General features: G+C 49.3%; 1 protein-coding gene across 1 annotated transcript; it reads right to left on the bottom strand.

Annotated features, from left to right (window-relative positions):
• Positions 1-3823: 3823 nt before the first annotated feature.
• Positions 3824-6575, bottom strand: LOC145416699 (uncharacterized). Its single transcript, XM_080285635.1, has 4 exons — positions 6267-6575; positions 5559-6159; positions 4686-5523; positions 3824-3953 (listed from the first exon to the last, which is right to left on the bottom strand). The coding sequence occupies exons 1-4, from the start codon at positions 6573-6575 to the stop codon at positions 3824-3826; spliced, it is 1878 nt and encodes a 625-aa protein (XP_080141761.1).
• Between the last annotated feature and the right edge of the window lie 7015 nt (positions 6576-13590).

Genomic DNA, 13590 nt, shown 5'->3' with positions numbered 1-13590 from the left:
GTGAGTTCCTTGGCCTCACCATCCTCTGTCACATTTCCCTCACTGAGGATATTTTTTGGCGGCGATTTCTCAGGTTTTTTCCTTATAAACAAATGCAGTATTATCATTAGACCCATGCAGATTGCAAGAGGAAATAATATTATCTATCTATCTATCTATATACCTAGGCTGCTTCCCCCAAGGAAAGGGAGTTAGCCGAGACAGGACGACACACTCCCCATTTACTCATCGATTCAAACACATACATTCGCATCTTAGCCCCAAAGGGGAGAACGGACAGATCCTCACCGCACCACACCACACAAGAGTCAACTGCGCAATGCAGTCAGTAACATCCGCAGCAGGGTCCGACAGCAGAACTGGTTTACCCCAGCCACATCATAACAGACCCATCCCCTTACCCGCACCTGACCTAACTAGCTGATCAGACCAAATGTGGGAGAATATCCCCTCAGGGCTGCGTCATCACTTATTCATTCACAATTTCTCTCCATTTATTTCTTTCACACACAGCCACTCTTCCTTGCTCAACAGACTTCCCTCTCGCATCCAGCGCTCTCTTCACACTGTCCATCCATCTTATTCGTGGTCTTCCTCTCAGCCTTACACCTCTCACATCAGATCTAGTTATCTTTTTCACCAATCGCTCATTATCCATTTTCTCCATATGCCCAAACCATCGCAACACTCTGCTCAACTCTACCAGCCATCTCCCAAACAACTCCAGTTCTCTTTCGCACTTCAACATTTCGCACTGGATCCATACGTGTCACTCCACACATACTCCTCAGACACCTCATCTCCATTACATTCAAACTTTTCCTCTCTGCTACACCCATATTCCATGTTTTAGCCCCATATAACGCAGTCGGTACCACAACGCCCTCATATAGCCTTCTCTTTACATCCATTCTAAGCAAACGACATCTAAACACTTTTTTCATTCCTCCCAGCACCTTTCCTACTTCATTTATTCTAAACTTCACTTCTGCATCTATTCTTCCATCCACAGCAACATGTGACCCTAGATATATAAAACAGTCTACCTCCTCAAGCAATTCGCCATTCAAAACTATATTCATCCCCCTACCATCTACCAACCTTGTACACTTCATCACTTTACTCTTATTCTCATTTACTTTCATTTCCTCCTTTCACACATCCTTCCAAACTCCTCTACCAACTGTATCAATCTCTCCTCTGAATCAGCCACCAGCGCAGTATCATCTGCAAACAGCAGCTGCTTCACATTCCACTCTCCACCATCAACATTCACCAGACTCAGACCTCCATCTAAAACTCTTGCATTCACCTCCCTTACAACACCATCCATGTAAATATTAAACAACCAAGGCGACATCACACATCCCTGTCACAGCCCCACTCTCATGGGAAACCAATAACTCACAGCATTTCCCACTCTTACACACGCTCTACTATTTACATAAAAAATTTTCACCCCTTTTAGTAACCTACCATCAAGTCCATACAATCTTAAAACAGTCCACAAAGCCTCCCTATCAATTCTATCATACGCTTTCTCTAAATCCATAAATGCCCAAAACACATCCTTGCCTTTCGCTAAATACTTTTCACACACTTATCTCACAGCAAACACCTGATAATATTGTAAGTGATCTAAATCTTAAAAGTTTTTCATATTATGTACAGAAAAGCACAGTAAACAAGAACCACTGAAATAGCCTGAAACAAATATAAATATACTTACTGGAATTCATCAACCCCCCCATTATGCTAGCTAACTACCGTCAGATGACACTTACAAGGAGTAAAAAACACTGATCCGACCCTCGATAATCACCAACCCCAAGTTTATACTACTGGCCAGCATCCACCGTCGGAACAGTATCAACATCTCGTTTACCAGGAGACAGGATATTTCTGGACACATATCTCAAAAGTCTTGATCACGGGCACAGCACTTGCTGCGGGTAACCGCTGACATTGACCCTGCGACCTGGGTAACGGAGACAGGTTCCGATCACCACTGCAAATACCTTTTGCATCCACACTGCTGAGTCGTCGAGTTGTGGACTACGACAGTATTAAATCGGCCAATCAAAAAATTCCGTGACACGAGTTCCACTTTACAAAGTAACAAATAACCCTACTCAAGGAAACGACTCTTGGCTAACAATCAGGGTCGAGTCAGCGGAACGGATCTCGCCTGTTCGTGTAACAAGCCTCCCCTCTTAAGATGAAAACTATACAGTTACTTTCCAAATCCGGCTAAGGTATTAGGATCCAATATTTTGAGAGCCCTTTATAACACTAAAATCAATCAAGTAGGGTTTAAGCATCAGTGCCGAGCTCATAAGTCTACCATTTACTGTATTTGCTATTGCAATATAGACTAGGGATCTGTGGTTTGCTTTAAGAATGAATAGTTTACCATACAAATAAACTGATAATATCCTTTTCGATGCACCGATTAGCGTTACTCACGGAGTGAAAGCTTCAGCTGGCGTATGCCACTGGCTTCTTAATACCATCTCGCTACTGTAGCAGGACAGCTCCTAGGTCAGTGTTTGAGGCGTCTGTCCGAAGTATAAATTTTTAAATCTACGTTGGGCAGTACCAGCACGGACTCACCTGAAAAGCTGGTCATCTGTTTGTTGAAAGTACACTCCTGTGCATCCTACCACTTCAACTGATTTGGCTGTCGTTTCGGTTAGGGGAGATGAAGCAGTGGAAAAATAGGATATACATTTCCGATAATAACCACTGAATCACTGGAATGATCGCAGCTCCATCTTAGTGGTACATCGAGGGACTAGTGATAGAAAATCATCTGAAGTAAGTTACACTTGTTTCCGGATTCCCTAGTTATAATCAATGCCTGGAATATATTAAATAAAACACTCTTAAGAAGTATGCGTTCAGTGTAGCAAGTTCTTGGGCCGAGCTTAGCTGGATTTTAATAAATTTTTCAAGCCTTCCTGTACAGAATATAAGTCTGTTTTTTAATGAAGAATATTAGTATTATCAGAATGTTCATATAGGATTAATTGCCACTAGGTAAAATGCAGGTGGGGTACATTAGGATGGCCCCCAAATATAATTCCACTTTGGGTCCTTAGAAACCTGTAACAGGCACTGTTTGGTACCATGTCTTCACACGCATATACATTACCTGCTGTAATTCTTGGTACGCATTGTTATATCTCGGTGGGTGAGAGAGTGGCGAAATAGAGTGAGCAGATGATCATATGACCCCTAGATCAAATTTGCTGTGTCATGGAATGATTTGCTTTTATTGTTTTACTTTACTTAAGTCTCATCGACGCGTCTCCTCCCTCTGTGTCACTGGACTTGGCTGTCTTTTTGGTTCTGTGCAGTCTTTATTTATTTGTTATTAACTCTCACGCCCAGTGACTTATTCCTTGCTGAATACAATCGTCTGGTGTGTACTGGAATACTGCAATCAGATCAAGGACAGATCAGGTTTTTTGCTGCCTGCGATCTTATCAGAGACAGCTCACGTAATCTGCTGACTGCAGTCAGATCAAAGACAGTTTAGGAAACTGTTGCCTGTGATCAGGTCGGGGACAGATCAGGTAACTTGTTGCCTGTGATCAGATCAAAGACAGCCCAGGTGACCTGTTGACTGCGACCAGATGGAGGACAGACCAGGTGTTTTGCTACCTGTGATCATATCAGGGACAGTCTAGGAAACATGTTGATTGGGAACTGATCAAGGAGAGTCAAGGCATTCTGTTGACTGCAGTCAGATCAAGGACAGTCAAGTGATCTGCTGACTGTGATCAGATCAAAGACAGTCCAGGTGACCTGATGACTGTGATCAAATGTAGAACAGTCCAGGTGGCCTGTTGACTGTGATCAGATCAAAGACAGTCCAGGTGACCTGATCAATCAGATCAGGTGATCTGTTGTCAGCAATAAGATCAAAGACATTCTGGGTGATCTGCTGACTGAAATAAGATCAAGGACTGCAATAAGATGAAGGACAGTTCAGGTAATCTGTTGACTGAGATCAGATCAAGGATGATCCAGAAGCCCTTTTTGCTGAGATTAGTCCAAAGTTGGTCCAGGTGACCTTTTTTCTGAGATGAGCACAAGGACGATCCACGTGACCTGTTGGCTGTGATCAGTTCAAGGTCGGTATAAGAGACATGCTCACTGAGATCAGGTCAAGGACAGTCCAAGTAACTTAGCTATGATTAGATCGAGGATATCATTTGATTTTCTGCACTTCAATGGATCGAAGAAGCCCAGTGGACCTGGCCAAGATCCAAACGAGGAAGTTTGTTTGTTTGTTTGTTGAATATTTACCCACTGAAGTGGGCACGGGCAAACTAAGAGCCCGTCAGGGTTGCACTGGAGGGTGGTCCCTCACCATGGAAAGGAGTACATTAAATGGCGAGTTGGCAACAATTCTAGCAGCATCTTGAAAATCATTTCCCGATCGAGCAAAGCCCGCACCAAGGGAAGACCTGAGTAGTGCAGTGGCTGGGCAGTGTAGTAGATATTGTACCAGTGGATCATCGGGACTAATCAGACAGCAGGCACAAGGGTCAGATGCCACCCCAGTGATTTGTGTATAGCAGGGGAACCCCAGACGCAATCGTCTGAGCTGTACTACAAGATAATTAGGCAGCCCCAGTGGGAGCAGAAGTGGTGTGTAGGACGTGGCCGTGGCATACCACGTGGCAGAACGAGAACCTTTGGCGATGGAGAGTTGATGGTCATCCCAGGACAGTCTGCCGATGGTGGTGGTCAGAGCTGTGATGATTTGCGAGGTACAAGGCTGCAGGGGGAATGTAACTTCTGGGAGAGAACAAGCGGTGTAGGCAGCGGCATCGGCCCTCTCATTGCCAGTAATACCAACATGACCCGAGATCCAATGTAAAGTGACAGTGGCACCCCTGTGGTTAAGAAGGAAGGCAACGTGAAAGATGGCAGTGAGGAGAGAAACGTGATCACTAAGAGAAATAGAACGCAGCCTGTGGAGCGATGACAGAGAATCCATGTGAATGATGACCTGCTGGTATTGGTGGTGACAAGCATGGTGTAATGCCATGAGGATAGCCACAAGTTCTGCCTGAAAGGCAGAAACACCTGGGGAGAGTCGCCATGATTCGACATGTTGGCCAAAAACAAAGGCCGACCCAGCAGAACCATCAGGGCTAACGGAGCTATCCATGAAATAAACAGCAGAGTTGGGGGTGTGCAGAGCAGCGACTCTACTAAGACCCTCCTGGCGAAGAAAAGCCAGAAGAGAAGCTCGAGGGTTCGCATCTGAAGGGCAGAGGATCTTGAAAGGAGGAGGAGCCCATGGTGGTGGTTCGACATACCCTGGACAGGGGGAGTTGGGAGCTTGGCAAATGGCAGGGGTGACATTCAGGCAGTGAACAAGAGCAGCCATGCTGCGGGCCTTCGCCGAGGAAGCGGGTCTGGTGGTCTGCAAAGCAATCGCCTGAGCAAGGCAGAGACTGGTAGGTGAGGCCGACGTTGGACCAGCTGGAGAGTAGTAACTGCCGTCTGAAGGTCAATGCAATGCTCTAGAGACGGCAAACCACTCTCAGCACGTAAGTTAGTGAGCCGGGTCCAACGAGGAGCACCCAACACTACTCGAAGTGCCTCGTTCTGCAGGACCTTCAGAGATTTGAGTAACGGCGGGGCGAGACCAGTCAAGCAGATAGCACTGTAATCCACCAGGGACCGTATGGCGTGTATGTAAAAAGTCCGTAGTACTTTGGACGACGCCCCTAGGCTCCGTTTGGAAAGAAACCTGAGGGCAGCAGTGCGGGTGGAAGCGCGCTCTCTCAAGTACCTGACGTGCCTGGAAAAGGTAAGCCCACTGTCAAACCAGACCCCGAGGTACTGGTGAAGAGAAACAAGGGTGAGTTGGTGGCCACCAAGCAGCAGTGGGAAGTCTGGGGGACGGAGACCAAAAGGAAGACATTTTGTCTTATCTAAGTTTATCTTGAGGCCCAGCTCATTGCATTTGGCATGCAGTCTGGAGAGGGCATAGTGGGCTTGAGTGAAGCAGTTACGTCTGGTAAAGAAGAGGGCCAAATCATCTGCATAGCAGAGGAAAGTGACACCAGCACCATAATCCACAGTAAGCAGCCTCTCTACCAAGACGTTAAAGAGTAGTGGACTTAAGATGCTCCCCTGGGGGGTACCATTTGGGTGGTAATAGAAGGCAGAGAGATGGCCCTGGTAATGTACCCCTGCAGCACGATCCACGAAGAAATCGCGGACCCATGTCAAAAGTTTGCCCCCATTCCCTTGGCTGCGAGAGCCTCCAAGATGACAGAAGGACTGGCCAGCTCAAATGCTTTCTCGAGGTCGAAGAAAACGGCCATTCCCCGTCCACCGCGAAGCTCCCCGAGGAAGGATGCTAGGCAGTGAGTTGCACTCCTGGCTGGATGGTACGCATAAATCCTCGGGTGCAGCGGGCCCAAATGCCATGACAGACGACTGAGCACAATCCTCTCTGCCGTCTTAGCAATACAGCTAAGAAGGGAGATAGGGTGCATGGCAGTGTGATCACGGGGTTTGGGAATCAGGTGAATAATGGCCGTCATTCATGACCTCGGCAAACGACCCTCAGACCACGAGAGGTTGAGCAAGTCAACCAGCCGCTCGCCACCACTATCTCCAGAGTGAGATAACACAGAGTACGGCAGCCCATCGAGCCCCGGTGCAGAGTCGCCTCTTTGACGCAGCGCTTGTTGAAGTTCCCTGCTGGTGATGGGGCAGTCAGCAGGGTCAGGCCTATCACAGGAAGCCTGAACCGCAGCAAAACAAGAGGCAGACAACTGCTCCTGTAAGGCTCGAACAGACGTCGGGAAATTGTGGGAGGCAGAGCGGTCCGCAAAGTGCCATGCGAGACGGCTGGCTTCAGCGGCAGGATCAGGATGGGAAGGCAGACAAGGAGGACGTGGATCGGAGATGGACCGGACTCTCCTCCACATCTCATGGAATGTGGAGTGAGAGTTTAAGGTGCAACACCATCCAATCCACGCCTCCTTTTTAATGCGATGCTTCTCCAAAACCACGTGGTGCGTGACAGCAACAAGGTACTGGCAGTGCGGAGATGTGCGGCGCCGCCGGCACTGCCTGCACACCGCATTTAAATGGTGGTTCAGTTCTCTGACCCTGTCGCAATAAAAACAACCATCCCGGTAGCACCTCGTGGACCGCTGCTGCAGTGGGATGGCGAGAAAGGCAGCCTGTGAAAAGGCACGGGCTACTTGATCTGCTCAGGCCTCTAGGTCCAGGGCAGGTGGAGAAGTAGCAAAGGCTGCAGCTAAAGCGCCATCGAAGGCAGCCCAGTTGGCTCTGCGGAGGTTCCATCGTGGGGGGGGCAGAGGGGGAGGTGGAAGAGGAGCCATAGGCAACGTAACCTGGATAGCGAACTGGTCGCTAGTGAGGTGGGGGTGCAGCGACCACGTTGCCAAGCCTGCAAGTGACAAGGAGGTGAGCGAAAGGTCCAGCCATCCTCCGTCGATGTGAGTGGGGTCTGTGGTGTCATTGAGTAGGGTGATACCATCCATTTCCCCCAGAAGTAAGGAGAGGTGACGACCAGCTTCACTAGATGGAAGAGGCGATGAAAGGATGTCATGGTGGGCGTTGAAGTCGCTCCCAACAAAAATGAAGCCAGTGTTACCTTGGGAGAAGAGCTCCCCCACATCCAAAACACCCCTGTGACTCCTGTAAACATTGAAAATGGTAAGTGCCAACGTAGCCAGGTGGAGGGTTACACCATGCACTTTCACACCAGGGCCGCAGTAAGGTGAAGGGTCATAGACAGTACAGGAGATGTGTTCCCTCGCTAATATTGCACAACCCCTCGTGACACCACGAATAAGCGGGAGGGGGTAACTGTTATAGCTCGGCAGGCAGAAAGTGGTATTCTCGGGCAGCAGAGTCTCCTGAAGCAGAAAAACGTGTGGTTGTTCTGTGAGAGTCATCTCCTGTAGGAGTGGGAGCTTGCTTCTGGCCCCTAAGCAGTTCCACTGGACGATGTGGAGGAGGCCAGTATCAGCCTGCTGGCAGGTGAAGGTGGCTGGGTGTTGTCCTGTGAGAGAACTGGGTCTGCCCCCATACTCTCGGCGGCTGCTGGCGATGGCAGAGTCCCTAGGGGGGCAGGAGAGAGGTGAGATGCACAGGCCATCTCGGCCTGGGCAGGGGAAGGCCGAGATTTGGCCTTCCGTACTGTGTGAGCCAGCCTGCGAGGTGTAGATCTGGCCTTTCGTAGCTGGTGTGCCTGCTTGCAAGAGAGAGGAGGGGCGGTGAGCTGCCGTTTCTCCTTGACAGCCTGGTCGAGGACACGATCCACCGTAGCAACGATGTGGTCCATGTTGACCTGGACCCCGAGTGATTGGGCTATAGCTCCTGCTATGGGAACTGCTAGTTGTGTCCCGAGTGTGCGCAGCTCGTCCAACGAGAAGAGCGTGGCCGGCTGGGTGGGAGCCGGAGGCGGACTGGGGGTGGGCGTGGTCGTCGGAGCCTGGGATTGCTTGGAATGGTGGACCTCGATGGTTGTCTGGTCCTTGACGAGAGCAGAAGGCAGTGGAGGGAACGCAGTCTCGTCTAGGATGGGCGGACTCGGTGCTGGAGGATGGCGTTGCTGTCCCCAGACGAAGGTGCCAGGGGGAGCTGGAGTGGCACTGGTGGACTGCTGCTGCTGAACTCAGGCAACCTGTCGTTCCCTGCCCTGAGTCACCCTTTTCACCCTGACAGGGCAGCTCGGGTGCCATGCATGGTGTGACCCGGAGCAGTTGGGGCAGCGGGAGGTGACGGGTTCGCTTGCCTTGAACTTTGTGAGGCACCGCTCGGTGTCATGAGACCCGCTGCAAATCCCGCACACTGGTTGCAGTTGGCACGGTGATTTCCAAACCTTTGGCAGCGGTAACACCATAGTGGCTCCAGAGTGTACGGGCGCAGCCAAAAGACCCCCCAGTTTCCCAGGTCAAGTGAAGGCACGAGAGGTCCGTGGAGGGTGATGCAGACCTGCTGGGTTCCTCACATGTTCTGTGATTTTGGCATCGCGTCGCCTCCTCTACGAGGTCATGCCTCAGTAGGTCTACTGGTATCCGACGAGAGAAACCCATCATGATGGCCTTGGTGACTTGGCCACCTCGCGGCAGTTCCTCGATCTGCACCGGTGGGGCCTTGTCCTCTGCCACCGCCTTTAGGTGCAGATACGCCTACTCCTCAGTCGGGATCAAGACGCAGCTCTCATCTCAACCAAAGCAGTTGGTCACTGCAAGCCCTGGCAGATGTTTCTCCAGGGCTGCAACCGCGTCATAACTGGTGGGGAACCCTGACTGGAGACGAACACGGAAGGCAGGATAGGCGGAGCGGGGCAGCGGAGGTGCAGCGACAGATACTGATGGGCGGGGAGCGGGTGGAGGCCTCTGTGGAGCCCCCAGGCGAGAAGCCAAGGGTGATCCATTTCCCTTTGTCACTCACCGTGTTTTGCGTGCCACCAGGGTGAACCCATCAAAGTCTGGAGCAGCAGAGGGAACAGCATGGACCACAGCAGAAGCAGAAGGAGCAGTGGTCACGGCCAGCCTGTTGGCACGAGTGCTTGAGACCCCACCAGTGCGAGTTGAAGGCGATGACCTAGAAGTGTCGTGTGCTGAGCTGAGCGGTTTACTGCTGGGCAAGACAGTACCGACAGCACGATGAGCAGCTGGAGGGGCGGCAGTGGTGGTGGAAAGAGTGAGAGGAGCAGGGGTGATGTCCTCCATTGCTTCATGGCGCCTCGCTACCTTTCGGCGAGCTGAGGAGGAGGAGGAGGAGCCCAAGGTAGCAGAGCGAGGCCGAGCATGAGCTCCCGCATGCACAGGTGGGTAGGGAGAGGCTGCAGGCTCTCCACTTGCCAACGAGTGTGAGCTGGCTGTGGAGTGATGGTGCTCCCGCTTTGCCCCTGTAACAGGCATAGGTGGAGAAGGCCCTGACCGAGAGACCGGGATACATGTAGGCCCAGGGGGCCTAGGGGTGGTGGTACCCACCATCCCAACACGGCAGGCAGACACACACACACAGACGGCACTTACAGACTAGACACACACAGACAAGCACTCACCTCGAAAAAAGAACAGAATGCATGGCAAAAAAAAAAAAGGCTCTACAGTGACGGGTGCCTAGCTCCCCACCCTCTAAAGGGCGACAAAGGAGACCCGCCACTGCCCCGTGAGGGACTTCCCTACTCTATCAGAAGTGCTGCCCTCACTGCCTCCTTTAACCAGGCCCTAAAGGCCTCCCCTCATGGAAGTGCCCTAACGGCACCCCTTCAGGGTTTGGCGTCGTACTACGGTGAGGGACTCTACTGGCAAGCTGTGAAAATACACACACACACACACACACACACACACACGCACACACACACACACAAACACAGTCAGACAGACGTCCGCCTTGGAGACAGAGTCCCAGCAAAAACCTGTGAGACACACAAAAATCTCCTCAGTGCCAGAGACTAAGTCCCTAAAATGGCAAAACTGGGAAAAACTGGAAAAAATTCTTCCTCTATAACAGAGGCAGAGTCCAGTTTTAGAGACAGATGGGCTAGAGGTCTTGACTGCACGGAGGCTGGTCAGGAAATGGTCTGACGAGGAAGTTACTGGACTAGATCGGACCAATGAGGCCAAGTGGACCTGTTGGCCAAGATCAGATCGAGGACATGTCGTTTGGCTTACTGGACTTAATTGGATCGAAGAGGCCCAATGGAACTGTTGGCCGAAACTATACTCATTTTTTTTTTTTTATCGAGGCGAAGAAGTACTTGACAGTTGATGATGATTGGCTGAATGCAGTATGTCCGAATAACACTGTAGCATTCGAGTTAGTCAGTAAGTTTCGATTTGCATTACCAGTAATTATTTGAAACACAACAATGTTATTCGGACATGTTGCATTCAGCCAATCATCACCAACCTGTCAAGTGCAGCTTAGCCTCGATAAAAGAAAAAAAAAACGAGTATAGATCAAGGACATGTCAGTTGACTTACTGGACTAGATCAGATCAAAGAGGCCCAGTGGACCTGTTGGCCGAGTTCAGATCAAGAACGCTACAGAGCACCTGCTGGCAAAGATCAGATCGACGACGTGACAATTGGCCTCAGTTATTCACTTACCACACACACACACACACACACACACACACACAGCCTCTCTGCCTCGGTGGACTAGGCCTGCCCGATTGTTCTCCTTGTGGTCGTGGTGGGGACACCACTGTAAAAAAGAACGAGCTAAGACGGTACCTCCTGGATGGCTTGGAAACGCGTACACCCAGACACACACACACACACACACACACACACACACATTAAACGTATGCATTACTATGGCACAACACAAGCTTATTCTCATCTCAGAAGGCAAAAGTAGCTGACAGTTTGCTGTAAATGCCGCCAGGTACTTCCCAATGATCCTTGCTTGTCGTAAAAGACGACTAAAAGGAGTCTCTTTGTCTCCTGTCTTTCTCTCCTTACTGTCCTCTGGTGGTCTTCTGTCATACCTCTTCTTGAAGTTTCTGTTTTTTTTTTTCTGTCTTTTATTTTCCCTCTACTCCTACAGTGCCTATTGGCCATATTATGGTTTGGTGATCATCCATTATTCCTTACATACGACGAAATGTCAAGGTAAGGGTTTCATTGTCAACTTTGGTCTTTTAACTCATGCACTTCGAGAATGTTTTAATATTAATTTATTTATGCTTATATCAACTCCAGACGATTTTTATTCAACTCAGGGAAAACCTTTGAGAGAAGCGAGTTAGACTTCTACTCGTTAATGGTGGGCAACTATTTGCCTTTTTCATAACAAGGTCAAAATAGGCCACTGATAGCGTTCGCGCATCACAAGAGTAGGGTTGGTAGTTGCAAGATCAAGAGAGAGAACAGGTCAACTCACTTCGGTTTCAAAATGAGACAGTCTGGCGCATGATGTCACGCGGGTGTTTCCCCTCGGTTCACTTGGACAGACGGGCTCAGTCGTATCCTGACATTCCCTGACTCAAGATCTCTCTCTTGATCTAGGGTAGTTGCAGCCCGCACCAGAGTACCGTATTTCTGGTGAGAAACGTAGTAGTCCTTCCAAGAATCTCTCCTTACCATGCAGAGCTGTAGGTCCATTGGTCCCAGCTTGGTGGTTCCCCCATTTTTTCGTAAAACGCTCTTTTTTCTTTTTTTTTTTACCTGCCGTCACACGGGCGTTCTTATGGCTGAATATTACTGGTAATTATATTCCCGCGCAAATTCAGATGGAATTAACAAGGCTACTTTAGGCACACGGAGTTCGTCCCAGTTTTAAATCGTCCTTCTTCTCTGAATAATTCGGTGTTGAGACCAAATCGCACTTGTACAGTGACAATAAAGCTGAATCATTAAATGCATTACACACAAGAACAGTTCTGAAATGAACAACCATACTACAGTCAACTCCTTTCTTTTCGCCCTGCAGAAGAACAATCCAATGGAAAGAGAAAGGAAGCGTTGATGTAGTGACAGCAGTGAACTGGGATGCCTGGGTTTTCCTTGGTATTGTGTTATTTTAAGAAAGGGAAATGATGAGATAAACCAGCAGGATTCTTTAAGGTTCAGCTTCAGTATAACTCTCACAAAAACACAAATTGTGACTGATACATTGGCAGATATTTAAGCTGTCAACCCCGCTGGCAATCCCGCAAGCTTGCACAAGAAAGAATATTTTCTTTGCGAGCATAATGAATTGTGGAAAACGAAACAACGGCTAGAATAGGACAACAGAAAAAAAAAAAAGTAACCAAAGGCACAGTGATGAGAAGGAAGTAGACAAATGTGGAAAATATACCAGAGGTGAAAGGAAACCAATACGGGTTGAAACGAAAACTTAGTTGTCTATGGTTCCATATTGGCCGTGAGAAAACGTCAAGGATACAATATAATACATGGAGCAGTTGGGAGACAAACTATGATGGTTGTGTTCTTCTGTAACGGGCACTGCTATAGGCTAAAAAAGGTAAATATTCTGAGAAAAGAAAATTAGCATAAAGGATAAAAATTATGTACTTCGATCCTACCTAGTCTGTGGAGTGGATGGTCAAGATGATTAACGAAAACTTAGTGCAAGATATAAACAGTCAGGTATAAAGGAGAGAGAGAGAGAGAGAGAGAGTGTGACTCGAGTCATGTACAACTTACTGGAGATCAGTACAGACAACCCACAGGAAGCGGTGTGCTGTGCATGGACATATTTCTAAATGAAATGAAAGAAAAGCATTCGGGAGCCGAATGGTAGTCGCCCACCAGAATATGCTGTTGCTCATGTTACAAGCGCGCCCCCCTCCCCCTCCCGGAGGGGCCGGGGGCCGACGCCCGCCCCAAGGGGGTCGGATGACAGGGGGGTAGCTGTGGGGGAGCTGAGGGTCCGCCGGGGGCATGGTCTCCCTCGGGGGGAGGGGGAGATTTTGGCCATTTCTTGGTACCCTGAAGGTTTCATGTTGATAGCTCAAGCCGTTCATGAGATATAATGGTGCTAAAGGATGGCGATAAAAACTAGTTGACCTTTGGCAGCCATTTTCGTGACCTTGACTTTGACCCCGACTGC

Source organism: Coenobita brevimanus, chromosome 107 (assembly GCF_032717465.1).
Source record: "Coenobita brevimanus isolate Jiangsu-jjx chromosome 107, ASM3271746v2, whole genome shotgun sequence".
NCBI lineage: Eukaryota > Metazoa > Arthropoda > Malacostraca > Decapoda > Coenobitidae > Coenobita > Coenobita brevimanus.
The sequence above is the reverse complement of the archived record's forward strand: the minus strand, read 5'-3'. Positions and strand labels throughout refer to the sequence as shown.